Source organism: Cyclopterus lumpus, chromosome 9, assembly GCF_009769545.1.
Source record: "Cyclopterus lumpus isolate fCycLum1 chromosome 9, fCycLum1.pri, whole genome shotgun sequence".
Taxonomy (NCBI): Eukaryota; Metazoa; Chordata; class Actinopteri; order Perciformes; family Cyclopteridae; genus Cyclopterus; species Cyclopterus lumpus.
In genome coordinates this window covers 9,578,315-9,598,415 of record NC_046974.1, presented here as the reverse complement: position 1 = coordinate 9,598,415, position 20,101 = coordinate 9,578,315, and the positions used below count along the sequence as shown (strand labels likewise).

Below are 20,101 nucleotides of genomic sequence, written 5' to 3'. Positions count from 1 at the left end.
TATCCAGTTCTTATGACTGCATCTACATCCATCCCCTTATCAATGCACATCATTTTATTTGGTCAACCTTTTATCCTTTAGTAGTATTTTGTTAATTGATATAGTTAAATGTTTTATTTCACAGGTAATGTTGAACAAATATTTTGAAAAAAGAGGAAATGGGAAACATTTGTTTATCATTCTTGATTTGTGGTCACAAAGACACACCAATGGGTCCTGATCAAGCATCAGTATGTTGGGATGAGAATGTGTTGGACAGCTGCAGGAGCACGAGATGCAGCACGGGGCACACACTGCAGGCAGTTCTCTGGCTTTGATCATTGTTGCCGCTTCCATTCGGAGTGCAAACGTGATCAGTTATTGAAAATAAATTAAAGTGAATTCCATAATATGGAGCAGAGTTTTGTTGTAAGCAGCTGATAACCGCACAAAGCAGTCAGTGTAGTTTTGGTGATTGGCAGTAGAATACATCCAGCCACTTTATTAGGCACACCTTCACAATCTGATGCAATCCAATAAAGGTTGTCTTCCATTATTAAGTCCATTTTTTTCACACTGTCAAGTTAATAAATGTTTCAGATCGTGATGGTTGGTGATGGTTTAATGGCCTGCAGTATATTCAGAGTTGTCATGTGTGCAAATGTAGAGACACAAACTGATACACACCTCAATATAGTGCTATACCACATGTTGAATTTACACATTATGACAATATCAACAGAAACTGAACATTATAACCTTTGTAAATAGAATTATGGCAGAGCTGTAATGATTGCATTACATTGTACGTGTGAACCCTATAAAGTGCCTGCTAAGTGTAGTTTTATTATGAAATAGATTTTACAAGGTCATATTTCTTATCAAAGCTGGTCAAAGACCATTAAAAAGCAAGTCTTTCACTGCATAACTTTAAGGAAATAGTTTGAAGGTGTATTCCTTCTTTTGTAGAGAGTTAGATGAGTTTGGTTAGCTTAGCAAAAAAACTGAAAACAGTTAGCCAGGACGAGCATATTCTTTAAAGTAAAGACAGAAAGAGCCATCTGTCAGCTTCTCAGAATGACTGCTGTGGTACTTTTACCATGCCTTTTCTCAGCACTGCTTTATATTTTACTGACATTCCATAATGTTCAATGTGGTTCCACATTCCCCTCTGCTCTGTCCTCTACCTTCATGTGATAAGAAGTAATAGTAGTTATGTGTGTGGGTGTTTAGAGGTAAAGGGTAAAGCCGGAGAGAGAAAAAAAGTCAGTGGTTGTGGAGATGGAAAGCAAGTGAGCGAGTGTTCTGGAGAGATACAGTTATCATTTCATAACTGGACTCTTTTTTTTACGAGTTTTGGAAGATCTGGTGGAGATCATCTTTTCAGCATTATAAGATTGTACAAATGCAGCCAGTGCCAGCAGCACTGTGACATTGTGCTGTAGAACTGCCATATGGTTCTCAAGACCATGTTGCCCTTGGCCAAGGCTTTAAATAGCAGAGGGAGAGTGTCATTGATGAAAAACCATTCCAGTCACCAAGAGACACAGGCACCAACAACTATTTGTTCTTCCCAGTAGAAGACCTACTATTAAAGTTCCTGTTGCCTATTAAACCTTTTAACAAAACTTCTGAGAGCAGATTTTACTTTGGGAAGGGAGGTTAACTTTTAAATGAATAGAAAGAGGTTGGCATCATTTTGATTTGAAGGTGTATATTACCAAACATGTTGACGTTTTACTTCAAAAGAAATCAATGTTTACTGTTTTTAAAGTAGATATTCACACAGTTGCACACAGATTGCCACAGTTGTTTGGTCAATCAGTTGTCCAAAGACAAAGATGACGTCCTCATATGTTTTGGTTTGTCCAATATTGATATTTAGTTAACTTTTCAAATGTTTACTTTTTGAAAAAAAACAACCTCAAACCGATCAATCGATTATCAAAGTAGTTGCTGAATGATTTATTAGTTGTCAACTAATAATCGTCAAAGCTCTAAATTCTAATTCGAATAATGGCTAGAGCATACTGTATTTCTGTTCTCATCCATATAGTCAAATACATGTATTTTCAACACGTCAATGTCTTTAATCTTTCAATACTATTGATCCAGTTACTGGATGGACTACCAGCAGCAGCCACTTTCAGGCCTGTGAGTTACTTGTTCTCAGTGACTTGTCATCCTCTTGACTTCTCTTAACCTTGCACAGGCTTAGGCGCTGGTGCTAAAATGCTCCATGAACTGAGACAAAAACCTTCATTAAAGACGAGAGCTGATTCTCCCAAGTTGGCCTGTTAAGAGCTACTCACAGCCTTCAGATGTGTTGTTAATATGGCCTCTGCTCTCCTCACGATGTGCTCTAAAATAATATGTGCCAGCCAAAGCTGCCTCTGAGAAAAAGCCATGAGATGAAGAATCTGGTGAGCACTCAGAGCAAGGCCTTTTCAGAAACTAACTTCACATAGAGGAAAGTGGAGTGGGTAGATTTCTAGGAGCAGACTAAAGCCTCTCTTTTCACCTTATCAGGGTTGACCTCTTATCAAGTCTCACTGGGATGACTGTCAAATGTTGACATTTCGTTTTCATGAGCAGGACAGTCAGTTTAAAATATTAGGATATTATTGGTTGTGTCGCAAAAAAAAAGAAATGTTGCATGACCTTCTCATTAACAGTGGAAGGAAACGCATCCTGGCAGTCGGGTTTGAATGTTAAAAAAAATGCTGATTCGACAGACTGAAAATCCATGTAAATGTAATGCTGGAGTGAAAGTTTAGATGATATTTGCAGTCATCCATAGCTGCTCCTGGTATTGTTTTATGGAATCAGGATCTACAGTGAACCCCGCTGTGTTCAGCATGTTTAAAAAATATTTGGGTTTATTTTCAGTTTCTGTGAAAAAAACACATTCACAACTACTTCACGTTTACATTCTGTTACGTGACCCATCTGGTCATCCTTGACCAGAAATATTCATTCTAACATTGCAATATTAGTACTTGAAACCTCTACAGGGCAGAATAAAAATATGCACAGCTTTATTTCTTCCCTGCGGCAGCCTGTTCTCCTCTCACTGTCTTTCTTCATCTTTGGTAATTATGCAACTGAGCTCCTGCATACTTAACTCAGAAGGTCCGCTCTTAACTTCTGCCTCTGTTCTTCTCCAAAGGGCTGAACCTATTCTGACCCGGATGAAGGAGGATCACACCCGCATCATCCTGCCCGCCATAGACAACATCAAGTACAACACGTTTGAGGTTCAGCAATATGCCAATGCCGCCCATGGCTACAACTGGGGGCTGTGGTGTATGTACATCATCCCACCACAAGAGTGGCTGGACAAGGGCGATGAGACAGCCCCTATCAGGTGAGGTCCTCGGCTGGCATACAGCGTACATTATAGATGAGATGTTTGATGAAATATGGATAGGCTCAGGATATGACTTATTCATGTGTGGAACCATCAAATTAAGGTGCTCTGTAGTGGTGCTGTGCCACCCCTAGCACACAAATAAAGCCTACCTGTACAAAGCTGTCTAATTACCATGATATAATGAATGTCTTTATTTTGATGCAGGATCATGAGGCCACAGCGATACTGTGTCATTAGTGTAATTGTGTGTTGAATATGAGCAGGCTTTCCATTATATACACCGCTGATTGGAGGACATACTGGCTATATCATGTTTCTGTATAATCCTAGAATTGATTACATATGCCCTTGGCCATATTGGACTTTAATTTACTCAGGTGGAGCGTTGTTTCTCCCTTCCCTACTATCTTTAACCTCCACTAAACTTAAAACAATTCACAAAAAAACCGAAGAGGAAAAAGAATATACTTTAATTTAAAGGGAACCGGCGAATCTGATGCCTGGTGTGGACAGACAATGCAATCTGACTCCCTCATATGTGTGAAAGGTTCTCCCTTTTTTTCCACTATGTCAGTAAAAATTATATGTATACAAAAGACACACTGTTTGTTGCATATAACACCATATGTTAGTGTAAATCAAATATTTTCATGTCCGAACTTTCACAAATGATACCCCAAACCGTGAGTTCAGTAAACTGTAGAACACACGCTATCTCACCACAGTCCGTTTGGTTGGTGGGTCTTTTCTTGCACTAGTCCAGTGAAGTTTCACGATTTATAATCCACAAAGTTTGATTCTGATCCTTTGCTATACATTTGTCTGGAAATCCCACTCTTTGAGCCCGCTGTAGAAATTATAAAACTGAAATGTCTACATCAAACTCATTTACATCTGGAAATGGTATTTTTTCACCTAATGGCTCTGATGGGCAAATGGGAGGTTTCGCTGGATGCAATGGCGGGCGGCTGTTCCTGTTCGGACATGCAACTGGTTGGATGATTTTAGTTTGTTGAATCATCTGAACACCCTCAGTGGCTGAACAGTAACCTGACTCATATCAATCAATGACATGATGACCTCATTAATGATATGAGTCACTGATTCAGCCTGGTACCATTTATTCCTTTTCATTTAGTGGCAGTTTATCGTTATTGATTGGACTGTTCATTATATTCTTCATTCGTTCCATTCATTTTGTCCACTAATTTATGGGTTTATAATAAGTCTTAATTATCGTAATTTTGTCTGGCCCTCTCCCCAATTTGATCAATGATGACATGTATAACCACATGTCATTCAGCAAACTATGTGGACTTCGTAGATAATTGACAGACTTTCTGGGCAAAACCTGATCTGATGAGGAGAGACGGCATTCATCCCACTTTGGATCTCATTTTTGCAAATATGACCAAGTTGATTGACGGACTTAATTACATTACATTACATGTCATTTAGCTGACGCTTTTATCCAAAGCGACTTACAATAAGTGCATTAAACCATGAGTCCAAACTCAGAACAACAAGAATCAAGCAAGTACAATTTCTTCAATAAAGTGCTATCAGTAAGAGACATTTAAGTGCTACTAGAGTGCTACTACGGCTCTACCTTCCCTATTCAAGGTATTGTCGAAAAATATGTGTTTTTAGTTTGCGGCGGAAGCTGTAGAGACTTTCTGCTGTCCTGATGTCAATGGGAAGCTTGTTCCACCAATGAGGAGCCAGCACAGCAAACAGTCGTGATTTTGTTGAGTGTTTAGCTCGAAGTGAAGGAGCTACAAGCCGATTGGCAGAAGCCGAGCGAAGTGAACGGACTGGGGTGTACGGTTTGACCATGTCCTGGATGTAGACCGGACCCGATCTGTTCGTAGCACGGTACGCAAGTACCAATGTTTTGAAGCGGATGCGGGCGGCCACCGGTAACCAGTGAAGGTCGCGGAGGAGCGGAGTTGTGTGGGTAAATTTCGAAAGGTTGAAGACCAGTCGAGCAGCTGCATTCTGGATGAGCTGTAGAGGTCGAATGGCATTAGCAGGTAGACCTGCCAGGAGGGAGTTGCAATAGTCTAGCCGTGAGATGACCAGAGCCTGGACCAGAACCTGTGCCGCCTTCTGAGTGAGAAGGGGTTGTATTCTCCTGATGTTGTACAGCATGTACCTACAGGAGCGTGTTATTGCCAACTCTTGACAACCAAGAGTTCAGGAAGCAGAAGCAGAGTTGAAGTCTTACACCCTTCTCTATACTTCCATTCGAGCAGTTACCCACCCATAACTCTATAGAGACTGAGTCTGTCCCACGCAGGGTTGCAAAATTCCGGGAATATTCAAAGTTGGAAACTTTCCACGGGAATATACGGGAATTAACCGGAATTAACGGGAATAAACTGGAAATTTGGGGGTTATTTAACTGTATTTACCTTGTGATAAGCAGACATGCATGCAAACATTTGTAATACACCTTTTAAAAATGAAATTTGTTACTTTTTTGACATTTTGTGAGTAGAACTTTATTCTTTCATCGAACAAACAAAACATGAACGTTGAATAAAAAAGGTGTATTCCCTATGATCACCACCCCCCAACCCAATTTTTTTTGGTGTGTTTTTCCCTGAATCCTTTCAGGTCTAAATGCTTTCTTCCTGGACCTCATCAACGTCCTCCTCACTGCTGTAAAAAGTTAGTCTACTGTATACAAATAAACTTGGTATTAAAATGAACATGGCTTGAGTTTACCAAGTAATTAATATGCTAGGTAATGACAAACAGTGTTGGGAAAGTTCACTTTCTACATGAACTAGTTCAGTTCATAATTCAAAATTTTGAGTTCAGTTATTTTTTTCAATATGTTGCGAGCTATAATTGAAATCACTATCTGTCTGCAATACCGCTCTTGGCCTCTACACAACTCGGCGCTCTCACACTTAGCAGGCATATATGGGCTGAAACGTTCAGACAACACTGATGACAAAGACGTTCAAAAACGTTTATGTTTCTGGCAGACAATGTTCCCAACCAGCTGCATTAAGGGTCCAACTGAGGTAGGCGTGCATAGTCTTGTTCTCAACTACATTTAAGTTCCCTGTTATATGCTTTTGCAAAAAAACTTTTTTTTTCAAAATTCCCGAGACAAAATTCCCGTGGAAACTTTCCGGAAACTTTCCGGATATTTACCGGAAACTTTCCGCCCCTTTGCAACCCTAGTCCCACGGCCACTTAAATTAATTAATTGGAAAGTAACCAGAAGAGGAGTCATACAAAATAACCTCATAAAGGTTAACACTACTATTTCAGCAGTGCAACAAAACAGGAGAATTAAATGTGGATCTAAAGCTGTTTTACTAAATTATTTAATATCAGACAATCACATTGATTTATGTTGTCTTACTGAAACCTGGCTGAGTCATGAAGAATATGTCAGCCTAAATGAATTAATCAACTCCTCCAAGTCATATTAATATGGTACTCAAGGCACCGGCCAATGAGGTGGAGTAGCAGCCATCTTTGACTCAAGCCTATTGATAAATCCTAGACCTAAATTAAACTACAATTCATTTGAAAGCCTTGTTCTTAGTCTTTCACATCCAAAAAAAACTGATAAGGTTATTATTGTAGGAGATTTTAATTTTCATGTGGTTGTTGATAATAATAGCCTTAGTGCTGCATTGATCTCATTGTTGGACTCGATTGGCTTCTGTCAGAGAGTACAGAAACCCACTCACTGCTTTGGCCACACACTCAACCTTGTTCTTGCATGTGGCATTGACATTGATAATTTGGTGGTCTTCCCACAGAACCCTCTTCTGTCAGACCATTACCTCATAACTTTTGAGTTTATACTACTGGAGTGTGCACCGTTAGTCAAAAGTTTCTACACCAGATGTCTAACTGACAGTGCTGTAGCTAAATTTAAACAAGTGATTCCTTCTGCATTTGATTCAATACCACGTCTCAATGTGACAGAGGACTCCTGTGCTAACTTTAGTCCGTCCCAGATTGATCATCTTGTCGATAGTGCTACAGGCTCACTGAGAAAGACACTATACTCGATAGCCCCACTGAAGAAAAAGACAGTGAGGCAAAGGAGGTTTGCTCCCTGGTATAACCCTCAGACCTGCAAACTAAAGCAAAGATCACGGAAGCTTGAAAGCATATGGCGTTCCACCAATTTGGAAGAAACACGCTTAGTTTGGCGAGATTGTCTTAAACCATACAAGGAAGCCCTTAGTAATGCCAGAGCAGCCTATTACTCATCAGTAATAGAGAAAAATAAGAACAACCCCAGGTTTCCCATTAGCACTGTAGCCAGGCTGACAGAGAGTCACAGCTCTGTGGAGCCGTGTATTCCTATAGACCTCACTAGTAATGACTTCATGAACTTCTTCAATGAAAATATTTTAACTATTAGAGGCCTTGAGAACGGCTGTGGCCTTGAGAATGGCTGTATAACCTGGTGTATATTTGGATGGTCTTTGCTATGCTAGGCCATGTACCACATTCCTTCAAAGTAGCTATAATTATACCTCTCCTGAAGAAGCCCAGTCTTGATCCAGAGGTGTTGGCTACTTACAGACCAATCTCTAACCTCCCCTTCCTCTCTATGATCCTTGAGAAAGTAATAGCAAATCAGTTGTGTGACTTTCTACATCATAATAGTTTAATGAGGAGTTTCAGTCAGGATTTAGAAAACACCACAGCACAGAGACAGCACTGGGGAAAATTAACACAAACTTGTTCCCCTTTTATATCTGCCGTACACCAAGATAGATTTAGGCAATCATTACAAACTTCGCAGCGCTTCTGTTGAGTTAGCGTCGGATGACCTAATCCTTTATGTTTGCTGTTGAAATCCAACCATAATGCAATCATGAAAGGATGGTTTGTTGTGCTGTTTGATTTGACTGTATTTGTCCACAATGCCAATTTCACATCTATTTGAATTAGCTTTTTAACAATCATTGATGAATAAAAAATGCTTATACTAACATTCTGATTGCTGTTAAGCTACCTTCAATGAAACTCAATGCCTTCTGGAAATGTTTCATATAAAAAATCTACCAGAAAACCCATGCTGCATTATGATCTTCGAGAAAACAATTGCAGGTATGCACAAAGCCAATGTGGTTATGACTATTAAAAGTTCCTTGAACTAAACATTGTTGCAGCCTCCCAGGTGTAGGGTTAACACGACAAGCTGCCCCTGAGCTCTGATGACTGACATGAATAAATGTATGGATCTCAGTGGATCATGCAAAGAAACAATTCACCCTGAGAAAATATGATGAATGATATTGGCATTTAGGAACTATTGGAGGACGCATTGAACATGTCATATGTTCAATGGAGGAGCTGAAACTGTAGTTCTTTGTTTGAATGTAGCGAGGCCAAAGCTGGTGCAGGAGCCAACTGTACGATGTTGAGCCAGAGCCAGCATGAAGTAGCTAAGCTATTGTTTTTAATCTCTTCCATATTCATGGCACTGATGGATTGCAAATTAGCTGGAATCTTGGTGCATTGCCCCTGCAGTTTTAGTCTTGTAAAATCTTGAGGTCAGATCTCAAGTTAAAACATAAAGGCATATGAAAAGTTACCTAAGGTAACTTCTTAAGAGAAATAGAAACATGCAAAACCTTTATTTGATACTTGGTGCGAGATATAAGTGCGAGTGATGCCCATTCAACCAGCAACGACAAAAATTGCTTATTTACACATCCAGTAGTTACAGCGTTGTTTATGTCCATATATTTATGGCCTCTACCAACTCCTGAGGGAAATATCTGGCACGTTAGCAGCTATTTGCTCCATTTCATTCAACAGCTAGTCTCCAACTGTGTCTGTCTGCTGTTAGGTGATGAGCAGGTTAGTTTAGGAGCACTGTAGGTTTTTAGAGCTTTTTCTCTGAAAACAGCTGTGGGCAGAACAGTTTGCTGAAACTAAATTTAAAGCAAGGGAGCTGCAGATTCAGATGATAATTCTCTGTGGGTGCACCTTTTTCCAATTGTCTTTCGATGCATTGCAATATTATAGGAATAGTGATCATAGCCCTGTTAAAGGAAAGACTGTCTGAGTACCAGGCTATTGCAGTGAATTGTGGAACCTGCCAACAGGGCCACAAATACACATCATCAAAAGGTCCCTGATTCTGTGAATTTGGTGTATTCATTCAGCAAAAGGTGAAATAATAGTACAAGAAGGTGAATTAATTAGTTAAAATATAATGATTAAGGTGAAGTATTGCATAAAGAGACATACCAAAAATAAAAGTAAAAGCATTCACTTCAGTAAAGTAGCTGCTGTAGGATAATCTTCTCTACCAGGTTGTTCTAGATCAAAAGATCAAACGACTGAAAGCCTTTGCTTCTGCATTTTAACGAAGCTACACTGATATAAATAAAAAACTATAGTTCAAATATGAAACCTACTGGTACTTACTGCCAGAATATCATCAGATATCTCAAACAACTAAAGCTAAAGACATTCTCACATACTGTCAGATTTTGACCAAGGGCAATAAAAACAAAATTCCACAGCAGAGTTTCATTACCTCGCAGTCCAGCGTAGGCCAAGCAATAACGGTTTCATTTGATGCAGTTGGTCTCATACAAACAAACAATGTAATAACAGTTTATACTGCAAACCTAAATATTGGATGTCTTATCAAAGCTTCATGAAAATCATGTATTATTGAGCATAAAGTGCTAGACTTGAGATGGATGAAAGATAGGAGAGCGTTCACGTTTCCCCATTTACACTTGCAAATGGACAGATTGCCTCAAGGGCCAGCTGAAGTGTGTCGGCTGTGTGGATTTCTATTGGAAATCATTCTCCCACTTGTTTCCTGAAGGTTTCTGCCCATCAACAACAGAAGCCTTGTGGCCATTCAGAGCTCAGTCTCAAAGCCTTTTCTGGCTGTTTGGACACATTCAACCACAACGCGTGTAAATGGGCACAACACTGCCACAGTATTGCAACCATTTTTGTAGTCTGACAAAAAATATGTTTCTTCTGCAACTACAGCGATTATTGACGGTACAAACTAGAAAGGTAGTGGAAATGGCCACCAAGGGGTTTGGATATATGGACAAAACCTGAAATCTTCAACAAAAATCACACAGAGATGTTTGTTTCCAAAGTGGAAAGCCATCTATTTGGATAGGAGTAGTGCTTTATCGGAAGACTCACTCTAGAAATCTGTGTAATTTCTTGAGGCTGGTACTTTTAAGCAAAGAAAATGTGAGAATATGAGGAAGCAACATATATACTCTTGCAATTACTGTTGAAAGGATACTTCAACAAAATACATAAATCCAAGCATCTTTCTCAAACATATACTTTAAAAAAGATTAAAAAAATTGCAGTGCATGAACAGGTAAATATGAGTATATTGTAAGTTTACATGGATAAAACAAAGTTCAATATGAACCAGCAAATTACTTGTTCTAAGACACCCCTGCACTTTACATAAGTGTATCCATAAATTATGCACACACACAACTAATACAATGAGCACACAGACTTAACAACAAATATATGACAAGCAATTGTTTAAGTCTCGATTAAGTCCTGTCATTATATATCAGTCATGGTTATGTAAAATAATTGTGGCTTTGATTGACAGATCTTTAATACTAATCTCTGGTCAGGAATGAAACTCTGCCTGTTTGATTCTTGAAACCTACAGTGGACATGGAGGGTATTCAGCCTCAGTTAACAGTTAATTGGCTCTAGTTGGGGAACTACTTTTTCATGCCTTTTATATTGCATGTTTGATCCCCTTGCACACCAGACAAATGAGAGAGCCAACACATCTTCTACATAAACATAGCTAATACATAACCCAATTAAGCCTTGACTATTATCAATGTGAGGATGTTTCTTGTGTTGTGTTGAAACACAACAAATATGGTCATCCAGAGGTTATAGCTTCATCATCACATGCATCTGACTTAAGGTGCTGAGTCTCTACACAAACACAGGACAGTGTTCACATTGCCAGGAAGCTTATTCTAAAGAGAACACTCAAAGAGAGCTGCGCAAAGTTTGTACTGAGCAGACAAGCAAGGTAGGTCACTTGTCAAGAGAGGAGAAAGGATGAGGTGAACGAGGCTGAGTATGTGCTGTGGCTGTCTTTTTATCTGCACAGTGAGTGCAAATAATGGCACTTGAAAGCCTCCCTGTCACCACCTTAGAATTAAAACAGAGAGTGTACAAGGTTACGTCAGGCAATGAGAGTTTAGAAGTCAGCAAGCATGGGTTGTTGTAACAAAAGTTCAGTTTGGAGCAACGGTATTGAGAATGATAGCATTCTCAGCATTAATGGGCGTATATATTTGGCATATATATTTTTCACAATGAAGTATTTGTCAAAACTATATATAATGCTGTCACACTGATGTTTCTTTACATTTATTTATTTTTAAGCAACTTATAATAATTTGGCACTACCCAATGTACTGTGAATGTCACTGTGATTTCTGTCAGCAAAACGGTAGGAAAGTGTTTCATGGAAATCAAATGTACAAGTTGGTTTTCATCCACCCCTGCTTCAGAGATTTTCAAAATAGCACTCCATGATGATGCCCTAGGCCTAGACAGATATGAGGTCTAAACCTAAAAGCACCTTTCTCTTTGGCTCACGCATGGTATGGCTCAGTGCATTCTTTAAATACAGAGTCAGTGAATCATAATGCAGCTTTCTCCTACTCGTACTTTCTGCTGCCACGTCTCTCAAACTGAAGGGGCAGACACACATCTGCCTCTTTTATACAGTATGAGTGTCAGAATATATGGTGAACTTACCCCGGGCGTCGAATCCAGATTCACTTTGAGTAAAAAATATTGCAGCTCAGTACTCGGTATGAATGCCCTGCTTTTTGTGAGTCTTTTTCCCAGAGCACTTAAGACCTGACAGCCCTGGGGGGACATCAGCTAAAAGGGGGGGGGGGGGCATTTATTTGACTAAAGGTAGAAAGTAACCACTTTGTTTTGTAAAAAAAAAACACTCTCCGTGTCTTGCTCTACCAGCTGAACTTGTTTTTAAGTTGTGCTAGTTCTGACAGTATTGTTTAGGTTTTTATACTAAAACATTTGTAATTCATATAATGAAGTCTAACAATTGCAGTCATCCTGGATTGATTGAACAGCAATAATACTTTTGAATGTATTATATTTATTATAACTACACCGATTAATATTTTTGTATTAACCATATATCAAAATACTATATGCAACATGAAGGGTGTAGCACATGAAGATGAACCCACAGACAATAATCCACTAACTCTGCAATTTTCCCTCAGTGATGTACAGTATTTCATCATATTGGAGTTCATTGTTTTGGTTTTACGTCAATGTTTTGGTTAATTCTCTCTATTTTTGTCAACATCCTTTCCATAATGAAAGTGATGTTTTCAGTAAAAAGCTCTGATAAACCCATCTACCACTCTACACTACCTACCTAGCACCAGTCAGACAATATAATTAAGCATTTAGTAGCTCTCAGAAGTTAGTGGAGACTAAACCAGAGCAGAAAATGGGATGGATATTTGACATGACCCATTTCCAAATGGATGTTTGCCAAATGATAACGTATTGCTGATTTAAAGCTGCACCACATCTTGGCATGAGAGGCACGTACTTCTAGTAGCCCTTTAGTTTAGTGGCTGGATAATAATCAAGCGATGTTGTCTCTCTTTGCTCATCCAGAACTCCAGCTATGATTGGATGCTCCTTTGTGGTGGATCGGGAATACTTTGGCGATATTGGTCTACTGGATCCTGGCATGGAGGTCTACGGAGGCGAGAACATCGAGCTCGGCATGCGGGTAAGGACCACAGACTGTCACTGTTGCTGCTTTTTAATTGCATTCAAATTGGAATGAGATTTTTAATAATAATATGAAATGTAGCCTTTTTTCTTTTTTAAACTCAACTAAAAGTCACCTATGTTCAACAGAAGATAAAATTGCTCAGAGAATTGCTGCAAGAAAAGTTGTTTTTTAATGTTTCCCAGCTAGGGGGGAACAGCTAAAGATTCAAAACCCAGGGGCGTCAACAGAAACCATGATTAAACTTTGCAAAGTTTCTTAGATGGGAGTGGAGGAGAAAAATCCCCTTAATGCTAATCTTCAACCAACCCAAAGGCTCTAGAGCCTGTATACGTAAAATGTAAATATATTTTGCTGCTGCTTTGAGTTGAATTTAACGCTTCATGTGAGCGAAGGGCTTGCTGAAGAATTGTTTAGCGTTTAAATTCAGAAAATGTTTCTCTCCAGTCAAGTGGAACCATTCCGAATCCAAAAGCACTCCTTCCGCTTATTGGAATGAGATATGCTTGAAAGATCTCACTCCTTCATTTAACGTCATACCCACATCCATTTAAAAATCTCGAGACAGCTTCAATAACACCTCTGAAGTGATGGGCACCTTTGAAACAGCACTTGAGCGGAGGCTAAAGAATGGATCTTGGTTTACAGTTTTTGCTGCCGTGCTTTATTGAAGCCTGAGACGTTCACAGTTGTTGGTGACCATTTCAAAACGTCTCATTATTTCACATACAGTGGCTTTTCCCTGACATCAAGAGCATGTCTTTTTTTCATCTAGCTTGTTGGGTCTTTCTCTGATTATTTTTTTGTCATTATCAAAGAGTGATAACTCAGCATTATGTATAATGTGACAACTGCCAAAAGCCTCCCACAGATTACAGTGTTTTCTCATTCAGCAGAGCTGCTTATAAGTTACCTTACAAACCATGCAGCTGATTAGATGAAGTTTGTCAGGAAGATGAATTCAGCTGCAGCAGCTAAATAAAGTTAGAACAACTCTATTGAACAGTGCAATATGGTGTAACAGTCAACTTATGTTGGCTCTCACACACAAGCTGCTCATTGATTGTTATCACAATGAATATTTACTGGAACCTTTTGATTCATGAAGTGAAGAGAATATTCTCTGTCTGTGAACACAATGCCACCACCGGTGCAATTACCTCTCCTCCTATCTGTGTGAAAATTAAACACATGCCACATAAAAATGGTCTATTCAGCTTGAATTGGGCTGCAGTTAACAACCAGCTTCAACCATCCATATTGTACAAAAGGAATGGAGATGGGCTTCTGGCTTGTGGACAGCAATTACTCCTCTAGCGCTACTGCAGCTTACAAAGCTCATTGTACTGCCGCCTCAGGAGTTGCCATTTTTATATAGGCTTGATTGACAAGAACATATTTAACAATTAGTCAGGGCAGCTCACAATAGCTGAACCTGCCTGGGACAATCTGACTCTAGGGGGTGATGAAACCCAGAGTTCACACAGAAAGGTTATGGCGTATTTATTATTTACTGTGAGTTCCCGGCTTCTGTAGATTGCTCAGGGTAAAAAGACTTCCAGGATCTAAAGAACTAGCCTCTTTGTAGGCAGAACAAAGGCTAGGATGTGCTAGGGCGGATTATACAGTACTTAGTACTGCATGTGGTGTTTCCGTGAGGTAAAGAATAAAATAAAACCAAGGGAAGGGGAAATAAATCATAGACCTCACTGAAGTTTTCTGTTTGTTCACATGTAAACTTATTTAGGGTAGGTCCTGTAAATAAAAAGAGACAAGATGAAACTACAAATAATGGAAATGGATATGTAAAAGAAGCTTTCAGCATGCTGTAGTGGCCAAATCACTAATAATGTTTCTTAAAACAAATTGTTCCTGTCTATTAACATGGGAATTTGATATCGCTAAATGACATGTAATATCGCCACCGTTCAAATAATCATAAATGTGTGAACACAAACGTTTTTGTTTCCCCAAATGGCTTCGTTCGCAAACAGAGAAAAATGGTCAGGGACTGAAATGATTAATTCTGCCAGAAGTGTCAATATGAGTTTATCTTGTAATGTGTCTCCCACCCCTCCTGAAATGCTGAGTCTTTGCTGATATAGCCTCTCAGGAGACCGGGACTTTGCCTTTCATTTCAACGAGTTTTATCCTGTGGTAAATTTGTGGACTGAAACCATCCAACATATATTTTAATGTTCTTAATATTATCAATTTAACATTTATGCATAGATGAGAGAATGTCAATGCACCTCTAAATACGCATTCAGGCCCCTTATAAAACATAATCTCTTTGGCAGAGGGAATAATAAAGTTTTTGATTTTTCTCAGTATGATCATTTTCAATTTCTTTCCATTAAAGAAGCACAAATCTACCAAATCGTATATGTTGAATCGCGACAGAAGAAGAAATAAGAACTACATCCTTCAATATCAAAACAATTATTTGCAGAAAAGGTTTGTCTCCACAGCTGTTTCTGTCACGTTTTTCAATTATCTGTTCATAATCACAAAATCTTAACACTACTGTATGACGTGTACTAATTTGGTTTGGTTTGAGTCTGGATGGCTTTACCTCACACGATATTCCAATGTGGTCACCATCCAAACAGCTTGATGAAATCTGTCTCTTTCTCAGAACAATAAGTTAAGTCCAATTACAAGAAACAGAAGTGTGATCTCATGCCATTGTCTGCTTGTTTCAATGACATTTATTTAACCAGGAACTCCTTTCAAAAGTAATGAACCAAAAATTATATTTTTTTCTTTTCATTGAAGTCTCATCTTCATAACCACTTGGGCTGGGCCTCGAGGCATCTGGTCATAATCTCTCTGTTGTCAGGAGAATGGAGCTAATTAAAGTCAAGCGGTACCAACAGCTAGACAGGAGTGGGACATAATTACACTTCACTTGGTCCCCTCTGCATCCAAAGGAGAGTTATTACAGTGGGATGACCGTTTATGGTACAACAGTTCGCATGTTCCATCAGTTTTATATATTAAACAGAGCTTGACCACTGTACATAATTAATCATTTCAAGAGTACAGTGTCTATTGAGCAGGGGTTTTGAAACTGTGAGAGATGCCTCCCAAGGGGGGCAAGAAAGAGATACTGCAAAGATGAAAGAGAAAGGTGCATGACAGATTTCTGAACTGTTCTGAATAACAGGAAGCTGCAGCCCATGGAGCCAGTGAAGGTACTTTAAAACCCTTAGTATCTAATTCCCACAATTTGCGTCAAAAGAAGTTGTCCTTCTTTAAAACATACCTTTGTCAAGGTATTTGACATAACCACCTTTGAGTATAATATGCCAGACTTCCGGTCAGGCATATTATTGGAAAAATTAAGTTCTGTGGCAAGCATAAGTTTATGATGCTTACATAACAATTTTCAAGAGGGCTACATATTGACATATTTCATATATTAGAACAAAACCTTGAAATATCTTCAGCTTGTGTTACCCTCAGACCTTAATTCGAACCAAAAACCTACTTTAAAAAAAAGTATCTACTTAATCTACTTAAAGATGAGTGAACTGAAACAAAAATTCAGACTCACATACGGGGCACTCTATTGTGATAGAGTATGTCGTAGAGAACATTTATTCACAATCAATTCTTGTTGATTATTGTTTAACTCCATCAACCTTTACCTAAAAGATAGATTTTCTGTTGACTAAGATCCATCAATTATCAACCACAGAATAAACCCAAGAGCCTATTTTACGGTATGCTGCATCTTATACCACCCACTCCTTTTCACAGTCCATCTATTTTTTTCAGATGGTAATGTTGCTGACTGGAAAAAATAGATTAATTAATAAACAAACTGAAGTGAAACCAGTAAGGATGATTTCAGTCGGCACAATAACAGGTGCTGCTTTAAAGCAGTTGGTAGACACAGTCAGATGTTCTTTTCAACATCTGCCCCACAGGACACTTTCAACCTCACAAGCCACCTGGATATCCAGATACAAATGGATTCAAAGGAAGTTGGCACATTCCAAATGTTTTGCTTTGGTAAATGTGTGGTGACAATACAGTGTACTCTAACAACCTCATGTCTATATACAATTTACTGTTTGTTCAACATTTTACTTGAATCTTTCTGATACTCATGAATCTGGGATACAAGCGTTGATGTCATATTACATTTAAACATGATTTTTTGAGTGAAACCGATACATTTTGAAATTGGCTCTTCACTACCTTAAAAGTACAGTCTGTAATTTTTGGGCGTGACTTTCATTTGATGTTGTGTTTTGTTCTAATGCATGAGTAAGAGTTGGGCAGGGGGAAAGGAGGTGAGCAGTGAGTTGGTACACAAGCTGAATTTATACCTTTCATGTTGTCCCTGTGGCGGCTTTATATGAAGGCTCTGAAGCTATGCCGTAGGCTACACTGTAGCTGAGATACTACTGATGCTGATAGCTCATTGAACAGAGTGAGTACAACTTGACGCATGATGAAAAAAGGTCATCATCTTCTTATTAGTAACTAGAGCTTTTGTTAAAAAAAAAAAAAAAAAAGTATTACAAGCTAAAGTCAACTAAAGCATTTTCACATTTACATTTATGACAATCTCTGACATGCGCCTTCTCGTAAACAAATGTTCAGCCTGAAAAATAGCTTAACAAAAAGGTCTAGGTTGCGACTCCAATTAGATTTTGCATCAAGTAGAATATTAAGAATATTATATATCAACGATATATTAAGAATCAACGGGACACATATAGTAACTCTTAACACCATCAAATACACAATGGCTCTGCTTTTCAAAGATAGTGAAACCTAGAGAGTTGATGTACTGCTGTTCATTGCAGTGGTTAAATCATATTCATTCAGTCTGCCAAGCCCATACATCTCAAATACAGAACCATGAGATTCAGAAAGTAACTCGGACATTGGGGTGTTTTGTTGTTGTGGTCTGCTGTCAACTTTCTGAAAGGATGCTGCAACATGAAGGTAATACAGGGTGTGACACTGATCCTTTACCAGGACTAACAGAGTTAATGTTAATCTCATCTGCAGGCTACAATGAGTTATCAGGGGCTGCTATGATAAGCCCAGAGCAGGTTACTTCCTGATAAGCCCGGTTCCTTTGGGGAACAGCAAAGCTATCTGCACTCTCTCTGCCCCCATTCATAGCATACCGCACCACAAATTATCTTGTGCTGGTATGAGTTTGTCTGTGTGCTTTGGTGGGTCGTCTTTTGTATTGCAAACAGGGCCATTCAGATCATACAGTTTGTAACTTCAACATTTACATTTTTGACATGCGCTCTTTTAGAACATCTGACCAAAACCTCTGCAACTCCTACAAGCCGCAGCCCTTCACAGCAAAATAAATCACCTTGAAAAGGGCAGGAACGTCGTTTTGAGGTGGCATTAATCCCCAGCCATCTGTGGACACCAGTCATTCTGGTCGCTTCAAAATTACTGGAATGCCCACGTCCATTAAGCAGCAAATGACATTGGGTGCTGACCATATGTCAGCCCTCTCCAATAAACTGAGTCAGTCATTCCAAAGATGAGAACAAATCTTAGTCCTCTGAGGAATCCTGATATTAAACCTTGTCAAATGTAGAAGACAAATGAGGAGAACTATTGGGTGCATGCCATTATCAGGAATGCTATAGGAGCCTGTGGACAAGGGACTGTATAACCATCTGGTAGTTACATATGGTGCCGCAACATATCCTTTATTGACCTCTGCATATAACTCATTGTCTGGTCTAATTTTTAAGTGTTTTCTAACCTCTCAGAATGGAAAAAACTCAATTTAATGGCTGCTGGTTGAGACTAGTTCAAGTTGGGAGAACACTCAATTTCTCACAGTCTAGTTCTAGACTTGGTCCAGAGCTTATTTGGTCTCAGTCCTACTTTTGCCTTAACTTCCAGTTGGTAGTCTTTATGACATGACTGATAATTTTCTCACAACACAGTCAAACTATAACATGGGAGGAACCATCTACTCTCCATCAATACAGCCCGCATAAAGGTAACAATAGCATTGGATATTGATTGGGCATTTTTCTTTTTCATGCCTGCATTATTTAGTGTCTGAATCCATCCGTTGGGGCTTAATGGACTCAGGTTTACTTACTCCATGGTTCATTAATGTATGTTCCAGTCTGATGCAGCTGTAAAAGTTGTGTGTACAAGACTCAGATGAGATATTGTTTTAGAGGAATTACTGCAGCTATTGAAGGACTTGCTGCCGACATATGGCAAACTGGAGCTGCTCTGCATATGCTTTGTGTTGTTGTGGATTTTAACGTAAGGTTGTCATTCAATCAACTGACATTATACAATGTTTTTTGTGATTTGCATTCATTAATCTGTGTGTTCCATACATAGATAATTCAGGACTTGTATTGTCATGCTCTTACTTCAGATCCTGCTCATCCAGGCTTTAGCTGTAATTTAAGCCTTAAGGGAGTCTGTGTTTGGAAAGTATACTTTAAGTTTTCCCTTAAACATTGACATGTAGCATACTACTGTAATGGCTTTGGGAAGATGACATGGCTTTCTGAGCACCAGCATACATCAGAGAGTTGCTGCTTTGGTGTTCAGGGCCAAATGGATAAGTAATTAGACAGACCTTGTCAGCTTGCCTATTATCCATGCGAATCATAAACTTCATTAAAAACCTCTTTCAAGAGTGACTGCAGATACTCCCACCTTAATTTGAGCACATTTTGACAAGGTAATTAAGATCATTTCAGATCAACTGAGCATTTCACATCCTTCTGCTCTACAATTGATATAGAAAAGCTTTACAATTGATATAGAAAAGCATCAAAAGCTCTCTGTGTCATTACCAGGAGATACATACAGTAACACTTAGCAAGCACAGATTGGTTCATTCATTATCTGAACATTAGTTAATCTGTTCACGTAATTCTCTTAGATGTCTCAGATGCAAG

General features: G+C 38.9%; 1 protein-coding gene across 1 annotated transcript in view; it reads left to right on the top strand.

Moving 5' to 3' along the window:
- galnt9 (polypeptide N-acetylgalactosaminyltransferase 9) overlaps positions 1 to 20,101 on the top strand; it is a 76,614-nt gene that overhangs the window by 34,283 nt on the left and 22,230 nt on the right. Inside the window, exons 5-6 of the mRNA XM_034541872.1 lie at positions 3,149 to 3,346; positions 13,052 to 13,169. Of these exons, the coding sequence (XP_034397763.1) occupies positions 3,149 to 3,346; positions 13,052 to 13,169 (316 nt within the window). The remainder of the gene's footprint in view (positions 1 to 3,148; positions 3,347 to 13,051; positions 13,170 to 20,101) is intronic.